The 9968-nt window shown below is 31.5% G+C and overlaps 1 protein-coding gene across 1 annotated transcript; it reads left to right on the top strand.

Annotated features, from left to right (window-relative positions):
• The first annotated feature begins 3987 nt into the window (after nt 1-3987).
• Nucleotides 3988-7510, top strand: LOC17894693 (cytokinin hydroxylase). The gene is made up of 4 exons (XM_006300388.2): nt 3988-4318; nt 4510-4969; nt 5206-5578; nt 6969-7510. Exons 1-4 carry the CDS (start codon nt 4036-4038, stop codon nt 7389-7391), a joined length of 1539 nt encoding a protein of 512 aa, XP_006300450.1. The 5' UTR covers nt 3988-4035; the 3' UTR covers nt 7392-7510.
• The last annotated feature ends 2458 nt before the right edge of the window (nt 7511-9968 follow it).

Here is a 9968-nt window from a genome sequence, read left to right as displayed (position 1 = left end):
TCTATATATTAGCAATGCAATAAAAGAAGAAGTTTGTAGTTAGTTCTTATATCTCTTGGATCGGACTAAACCTAAAACAACTAAAAGTCTATGAAAACAGTCGGCAAATTATGTAGTAGTGGAAACACTAATCGGTGTTTTAAGTTTTTAATTTGTGATTGATTAGAGAGTATGGTTGTTGGTAACATTAATTGGTTGATTAAAGGTACTTACCGACTAAATTTTTAATCATGGCAAAGAAAGAGAATTAATAATTGATCATTTTGTTGATTTGACCAAATTATAAAATGGGGTTTATGTATTGATTAACAAAGAAAATTATAAGGTATCTTTTGAAATTTTGGCATGCGATGGGATTGTGTTGCACGTTGTGGAAAAAAAGGAATTGTTCAGTCTCACACTTTCGGATTTTGAATTAAGGTTTTTTTTTTGTTTTGTGATCATCTTTGTTGATTCTGCAATCTTTGACTAATTGTAATACTAATCATATATTAATTACACTCTGATCTTCTTCTTTTTATTTGTAATGGAATCTTGATGTATCTAATCTAAAGATACAATCTATTTGGATGTCACTACAAGAATGATCCACTAGATCTTTTATTAGATATGTTATATGACATTGATTTACCCTTGTTGTGATATATCATACTAGTATATAGTATCTTCTTCTTGATTATATATCTTTTAGTTGTTTATACAAGTTTCAAGACTATGAGTTATTAATTATTGAACATGAGAAGAAAACAAAAAAAAAATCGGAATAAGGTAGAAAAATTATGCTGTCATTATTAAAAGAAAAATTATACTGAATAAAAATCGAAAAGGAAAGATTAAATATTCATGAATTTTCGAAATAGCAAAGTTACCGAACATATATGAATTTCAGAAATTAAATTGTATAAATTGTTTTATATGAAGAAACCATATTAGACTTCAAAATGTAATTATGCTCTTAAGGATATTAACTTTCAAAATATTTTCATCATTATTAGTAACTTTAACATCTATGTTAATTTCTTAGAATAATCACAGTAATCAATCTCTAGACAAACGTTAACGATATTTTACAACAGTAATTAGTATAATATATAGCAAGAATTAAGCTTAAAATGTAATATATTCAAAGTGAAGGAGACATCCTTGATTCAAGGGTTGTATCAAACATGTTCTTAGGAAAAAGAAAGTGACGTGAAAAAGATAACCAAAACAGTGTAAGATAAATAGTATTCAGATATGTTTATCTTTTAGTTTCTGTGGATTGTATAAATCTGAGTAGCTAGTTTTATTATATGATGTATACAAGTTTTTTTATTTGCTTTTCATATTCATTCCCCAAGATACGCAATCTTTACCCATCACTGCTTTTGCTTTCTAAATTGACGGCAAAATCTTCTTTCTAATCATAAAAGTATATAAATTGACATACCTGTAAAAACCCACACCAATTCTTTTAGACCAAATTGATAGTTTAATTATTTTTAATAGTTAAAGATTAAAATATATTCAAGTAATCTTAACTATATTACAATCATCTACTTGATAATTTTACCAAACAAAAAATCATCTACTTGATAAGATTTTTTTATTTGTTCAGCTATGGAGTTTATATGTTCGAACACATCAATATTACAGTTACAAAGCATAGGAGTAGAAGTTAAAAATACAACTAGTGGCAAAATCTATATAATTTTTTTTTGTATATCATGTTCTAAATTTGTGAATTTTTACCACTAACACCAAAAGTAAAATTTTTGAAAAAAAGACTGCCTTTTTTAAACAATTCTTACCGCACTGTCAAATGATATTAACATTCATTGAAGTTTAGAAAGTATAAAACTATATTACTTCCTCCGTTCCACTTTATAAGATGTTTTAGTATTTTTAGTTTGTTCTACTTATTAATTTTTTTCAGTTTTCTATATGCACAATTTCTATTATTTTAATTGTTTATGATTATTTAAAATTTACAGTATATTTTCTATTGGTTGAATTTTAATCAAATGATATGATCTTTATTATTTTTTAACTATTGTGTTTTTAACCAAAACATCTTAAAGACGAAAATATGTGTTAAATTATAGTGAAATCATCTGTAGCAGAAATGGATCAGCTTAATGCACTCAAAACCATAGATACAAAGTGTGCACTTGAGATAAGTCAATCACCCAAGTGGATAAGCACGCAGAATCATGAATCTAGTTATTGCCAATATGGAAAATATTTAACCAATTTAGGATTTGACTCAGATATGGTGAACATGCGAACTCAGCAGCTATTCTAACCCGATGGCAATAGGAGGCTAAGTAAGGATTCAGCACCCATCAATTCAAGCCCAAGGTAACACACGTTATAGAAAGAGAAAATTGTGGAGAATGACATGAACAGTGGCAAAAGTTTTTTGGAGTGCCATTTTTTAAAACCTCTTTCAAAACATGCCATAGAGTCAATGTAAAAAGACTATGCTATCCTTCTCATCAATGAAATCTTCAAAACATAATTATTTTCTTCTCTTTCATTATCTCTCTCTTCTTCTTCATCTTCAACTTTTTTTTTCTTATTCCAACAACAAACAGTACCGACGGACCAGATCCGACGGACGAACTCCGACGGACCAGATCCGACAGACGAACTCCGACGGACCAGATCCGACGGACGAACTCTGACAGACTAGATCCGGCGGACCATAGCCAATTCCGGTGAACTATAACCAGTTCCGTACGGCAGACCACATTCAGTTCTGGTGAACTATAACCAGTTATGGCAGACCAGATTCGGTGGACCAGTTTCGACCAACTAGAAAGACCAGTTCCGACAGGCGAAATCCGATGGACCAGATCTGATGGACCTGTTTCGATAGACCAATTCCTGGGGACCAGATTCGGTAAACCAGTTTCGACAGACGAGATCCGATAGACCAGATCTGATGGACCACACATTTGTGTGTAGATGGACTAGATCTGGTGAACCAGATCCGATGTCTGTAATATGTCCATTTTTGTTTCCTAATTTATTGTCCATCATACGTTGTGGCACAGTTTGAAAGATGTTTGTGTCCAAAACTCACTCAATAATGCTGAGGGTAAAATCGTCCAAACTTTCCTCTTTGTGGCACGTTTTGAAAGATGTTTTTCATAATGGCATTTTAACAATTTTGAATTTAAGAAATGGCATAGCTTACAAAATTCCCTTATAGAAAGGTACAAATGTGGTTTTCACTTCTCCGAGCTAAGCTAACACTTGTAAAAATGTTTTCTTCATTTCGATATTTTTAGCGCAAAAGCAATTTAAAACGTTATTTTTTAATTTAATATCAAAAATTTACATTCATATATATATATATATATAATCTATATGTTACAAAAAAAAACTAACAATGTTTTCAGCTATATTATTTTCTTTTTCGTAAAAAGATTTTTTCTGCTTTATTCTCGTTACTCAAAAATATACGTATATGTCTTACTCTTACAACAAAGTTATATACTACTTTCTCAATTATACTCTCGTTATAAGAAAATCGAACTTAAAATAAATTAATTTTAAATCTCACAATTTCTAGCTAACTTTCAGCGATCATATATACTTATAGACTTATAGTATTAACTAATAGTTATTGTTACATTCTACAAATAAACAAAATTTGAAGGATTACTTAAAGGTTACAGCCAAAATCTTTAAATCATAAACTAGAAGCTTTAGCACCATCCACAATATATGTTATAATTATTATAATTGAATTTAGGATCTTCCATTAGTTGGCGAATTTTCATCTTCTTACGTGTTTATTTATAATAAAAATAAATAAATAAGAAAAAATTGTCAAAAGTACTAAACATTTTTGAAAAAAGTAGATGATTAAATTAAAGAAACAAGAATAAGATATTATTATAGTTTTTTTATTTTCCTCCACTCTGTCTCTGCAGCACCTATATAATAGATGCTTTGGTACTCAGCAATGTTGTTCCGTATCTCTCTTTCTCTCCTTTCTCAAAACCTCTTGTTCAATTTTTGAAATAAAATAAAGAAAAATTAAAGATGATGTTTACATTAGTACTAAAGTATATCCTCGTGATAGTCATGACTTTGATATTGAGAGTTCTATACGACTCTATTTGTTGTTACTTCCTCACACCAAGACGCATCAAAAAGTTTATGGAACGTCAAGGCGTCACCGGCCCTAAACCTCGCCACCTTACCGGAAACATCATCGATATCTCGAAAATGCTCTCTCACTCTTCTTCTAAAGATTGTTCCTCCATCCACCATAACATTGTCCCACGACTTCTTCCTCACTACGTCACTTGGTCTAAACAATACGGTACGTATAGTCATGACCGGTCCAACGTTTTCAAATGTCCTTAGTAATATTATAAAAGTTGTGTCATTTTAATATATTTGTTTTGTTACAAAATTGAGGACATGCGTATAATACATTTGCAACCATATTACACACTTTTACACTTAGGCCATGTCGTTGTCAAGAAAATAACTGAAAATGCTCTTTTACAGGGAAGAGATTTATCGTATGGAACGGGACAGAACCGAGGCTATGCCTGACTGAGACAGAGATGATTAAGGAACTGCTAACAAAGCACAACCCCGTCACCGGGAAATCATGGTTGCAACAGCAAGGGACTAAAGGGTTTATCGGGCGTGGACTACTCATGGCCAACGGCGAGGCTTGGCACCACCAGCGTCACATGACGGCTCCAGCTTTCACACGTGATAGGCTCAAAGGATACGCTAAGCATATGGTGGAGTGCACGAGTTTGATAGCGGAGAGGCTTAGAAAGGAAGGTGAGGAAGAGGTGGAGATCGGAGAGGAGATGCGGCGGCTCACGGCGGATATAATCTCGAGGACGGAGTTTGGAAGTAGTTGTGACAAAGGAAAAGAGCTTTTTAGTTTACTCACTGTCCTTCAACGTCTTTGTGCTCAAGCCACTCGCCATCTTTGTTTTCCCGGCAGCCGGTAAGTATTATTTATATGTTATTTTTGTGTTAGAAATAAGAATTATAGATTGTGTTTTGGTTCTCACGGTTTTGTAGTGTTACTTAATTTAAGTATATCCACTAACATATTAATTAAATTAGAAGAAATAAAAATATGTTACATGGTCACTATTTGTGTATTTTGTTTGAGATAACTTAAAGACGTTGCATGGTCACTGATGACTTAACGTGTAATTTATCTTTGTGTCTCAATAGGTTTCTACCGAGCAAATACAATAGGGAGATAAAGTCTTTGAAAACAGAAGTGGAACGTCTTTTGATGGAAATTATAGAGAGCCGAAGAGACAGCGTAGAGATTGGTCGGAGTAGCTCATACGGAGACGACCTCTTAGGGCTTCTCTTGAACCAGATGGATCGCAACAAGAACAACCTTAATGTTCAGATGATAATGGATGAGTGCAAGACATTTTTCTTCACGGGTCATGAGACAACTTCTCTTCTCCTCACGTGGACTCTCATGCTCCTTGCTCATAATCCAACCTGGCAGGACAAGGTTCGTGAGGAGGTCCGACAAGTTTGTGGCCAAGATGGTGTCCCTTCCGTTGAACAGCTCTCAAGTTTTACTTCGGTACGTTCTTTTCACTCACCTACACCGTTACATTACTAAGACATGCATTTAGTCTCGGACGTTCTGATTGTGACCAACTCATTGACAATAACTCAACGGCTTTGGTTAATCAATATAGTGCCAATTAATATAATTTCTAAATTTTTAAATAATAAATACATGAAAATAAATATCTAAAATATATTAGATCAAATCAATAATACGAAAAATAAAAGTATAGTTAATCATCGACTAACGGGATGATTGATTGATTGGGTGTTACGCCATCCTCGAATGCTCGAGTAGTACATAGTGAACTATGAAATATAGATTTTCATTAGTGTTTTAAATTAAATAATTTTTTTTAAATGTTCGTATAGCTAGAATTCTTTATTTAATTATTTTCATCTTTATTAACTATATAGTATATAAATAAGTAAAGGTGATCTAGTTGACCAAATAAAATTCAGAATTCTTTTGAATATCTTAAAAGCAAACTGAAAGAGAATGATCTTACGAGTTTCACGTTTCCATTATAATTTTACATGAACATAATCTTATAAATCTAAAAAACTATAAGATATACAAAGAAGTAAGAACAATAGTATAACACAAAACAAAAGTCGTTTAAAACAATTGAAGCATATATTGTGCTAATGTCTTATGCGTTGTTATGCATATACACATGTCTACTAAGTTTTGACTTTGGTCGAGAATTGAGATAGAATCACAATTATATCTTTCATTTTTATAAAATGTTTTTAAGCTTGTAAGGCCAATTTTTATGGGTGCGGGGTGGGGTAGTACCTTCATTCAAAACCCACACTACAGGCAATGCCACTAAGTCCTAGTGCTTCTTCCGTAACTAAATCTCTCAATTAGTACATATCTCGTCAACTTTAATATGATATATCTAGATAATTTTATTAATGTGTACGTTTTGCCATATCTTATTATTATGTAGTTTGATTGAAGTCCGATCATTCATTTCAGGTGATGACATTAGAACAACGTGTATATATATTAGACCAATATGAAATTTTCATTAGCATTGCTTCAAAATTTGATTCGACAGACCCATAGAGAGAAACTCATGATGAGACTTTCCATATTTGAAATTAAACTAATGCATATTTTAAATTTTTTGATAATGAGATAAATAAAATATTCCACTTGTTGAAAAGATTAGCACTACAACATGCTTTGCATAAAAATACTAAAAGAAATCATTCATTAAACGATTTTGACAGCTTGAAAGGCAATTCTTAAAACCATGTAAAGATCTATGTGAGAAAGAGTCATAAGGCACTTCAAAAGAGGGTTAGATATGATATCTTAAAAGAGTTTGCTATAGTTTAATATTCAACTAACTTATCTTTCTTTCTTTATTTTTGTTTTCCTCTTTCAACAGTTAAACAAAGTGATAAACGAGTCACTAAGACTTTACCCTCCCGCTACTCTTCTACCAAGAATGGCATTTGAAGACATAAAACTTGGTGACCTTGTCATCCCTAAAGGTTTATCTATATGGATCCCTGTCCTTGCAATCCATCATAGTAAAGAATTATGGGGCGAAGATGCGGATGAGTTCAACCCTGATCGATTTGGGACTAGAAGTTTTGCATCTAATCGACATTTCATGCCTTTTGCGGCTGGACCAAGGAACTGCATTGGCCAAACTTTTGCAATGATGGAGGCAAAGATAATACTAGCAATGCTTGTTTCCAAATTCAGTTTCGCGATATCGGATAACTATAGACATGCTCCTATAGTTGTTCTTACTATAAAACCAAAGTATGGAGTTCAATTAGTTTTGAAGCCACTTGATTCTTGAAAGGAGGCAAATGTCTAGTTAAGCTGTCTGAGAGAGTTCTCATTTTTGAGTGACATGAGGGATTTGTAACTGAAACGATTTTGAAATGAGAGTATAATATAATGAAGTCTTTTTATTTACTTATTTACTTGATAATTACAAATAAAAATAGGTGGCAAGTTATTTCAAAAAATTGGTCACAACATGCATGCATGATTAACTCTCTATCCGACACTCGGGCCTCATGACACGGTGGTTCTCATCTCGCCATGGCCCGAAATGATACTCTTTTGTTTTACTCATTATTAAACTATAAGAACAAAAAAAAAAATGAACGTTTAATTTTGATGAACTCTCACACAATTAGAGATTGTCTTTATTTCAAATTGAATCTGATCCTCGTTGCTTGATGAGAAGAGCCAAATTACTCAAAGTGCTTCTACCTAAAAAAACTCTAATGAAATTTAATTTGATTACTAATCTGTAGTTTTTGGTCTTACTCCATTGGTGATTAATATGTAACTGTAAGAGGTAACCTATAATCATTCCATTTGAGGAGGATACTTTTTTTTGGGTGCAAATAACATTTGACAGACAAAAGTAAGAAAAAAAAGAATCAGACCAATGTCCAAACTATACAACATGAAAATCTTTAAAGTCAACTTCTATAAAATAATGAAAAGAAATACAAAGTCAAAATGAAGTGGAAATGCACTGCATCAAACAACTTTTAACCTTAGAACAAGGTTTTTTTTATAATAAAGATTTACAAAACATTTACCAAAACTAATGATTTTATCAAGAATCTAAAAGAAAGTCACATTGCAATTTGCAGGTCATTGGAAAGAGGGTGAAAAGTTGGTTGATGGGTACAAGTTTTTGAAAACAAGTTATAAGTATACTTTCTTTTGTCGACACACTTATTTATATATTTTCTGTCGACATGCTTATTTTCACAATTTCACAATCTATAGTCTCGCTTGAAAGGTTAATATGCTCAATAATAATTACATTTTGCTAACAAAAAAAAGTCATGAATTCATACTTGTTGGAAACTTTTCCTTTTTCGAAGTTTCACAATTCATCGTGTTCGAACAATATTTTGATGTGAGTATTATTGAGTATATTAAATGCTTTGATGAAACGTTAACTACTTGATTAAACACATATAGAAAATATATTTTTAAAGTATTAATTAAATACAACACACACACCTGAAGAGTTTTGACGGTTGTCTCTGTGTAAAGGCCACATTGTTTTTTCTTTGGCTCAACTCTAAGGTCACATTATGTTCACCTAAGCCAAAAACAATGGGTCTATATTATTTTTTTCTTTTTATTTTGGACTGTATAGGGTGAAAAGGTGAATTTCGAAAAAGAGAGCTATAGAAACTCATAATTATATAGTAAAATGGGTTCAATCTAGATAAGCGTTTAGATAATAAAGAAATCATGGCAAGTAATAGGAATGATCATAAGTGATGATGGGCTAACGAGTTGATATTTTTTAGTTGAGTTTATTTTGTTCTTGTTTTAGGTCAGCACTTATAATGACTATAAGCTTGATATTTTGCATCTTATCTTCCATTATTTAAAGTGACTGAATCGATAATGCACCTTATTTCTTAACGGAGAAAATGTCAACTAGTAAACCTATATAAATTCCAACTTTTAAAGCTCTATTTCTAGTCTAATACTCATGTATTGAATTAAAACTCTATTTTGCACCAAACATATTTATGAGAAGTAATTTGAATATTACCCATATGAAGTTCTTAATTAGAGAGTCAATGTTTAGGACCACGATCCAAATTATAAGATTTGTTAGTCTTTTATTAGATTTTCTCATATTTTGATGCATAATTTATGTTTTTCTTTATCTTAATTGTTAAACTAAACTATATCAACACTATTGACACTCTAATTGTAGAAGTAATTTGTGGTGGAGGTGTGCTGCAATTTGTATGCAATGTACACATTTTTTTTCTTATTAAATAATCATTGTCTACTTGGGATAAATAACTAAACTATAACTTTTGCAATTGTGTGTACATGAGTTTATCTTTTTGGCGCTTGCATATGATTAGACACACCAAAAAAATCTCTTTTTCTGTATTCTATTGTTGTAAGATAACATTTTAAATTGAAACCACTGACGAGAAAAATGAAACTTGAAACCACTTAACTCCCAACTCGTAAACTTCATAACTGTCTATCACAGAATTGACTAGTTTATTTTCACATCAAGTAAAGGTTGCTATAATTGAAATAGTATATATTTACTTTCAAAATGCATAAATTGGTTATGAGAACTACTTTTCCTTTCACCTTCAAAAATGTAATAGAAACCATCTAAACTTGTAACAATTCATTGTACCAACAGTTACATTTTTCGAATAAATTTTACATTCTATTAGAAAAATGAAATTAACTAGTTTATTGTCACATTGTTAAATCTTAGCTCTAAAGCCCAAAGATTGTTAAATTCTAGTTCTAGCGCCCAAAGATTGTTAAATCACCACTATTGCCATGCATTGTTAAAACCTCGGATTCTTCCTTCAAATTTACTTGATTTACTTCATAAATCCGGAAGGTTAAC

This window comes from Capsella rubella, unplaced genomic scaffold (genome assembly GCF_000375325.1).
Source record: "Capsella rubella cultivar Monte Gargano unplaced genomic scaffold, Caprub1_0 scaffold_2, whole genome shotgun sequence".
NCBI classification, from domain to species: Eukaryota; Viridiplantae; Streptophyta; class Magnoliopsida; order Brassicales; family Brassicaceae; genus Capsella; species Capsella rubella.
This window is presented reverse-complemented; position numbering and strand designations above follow the sequence as displayed.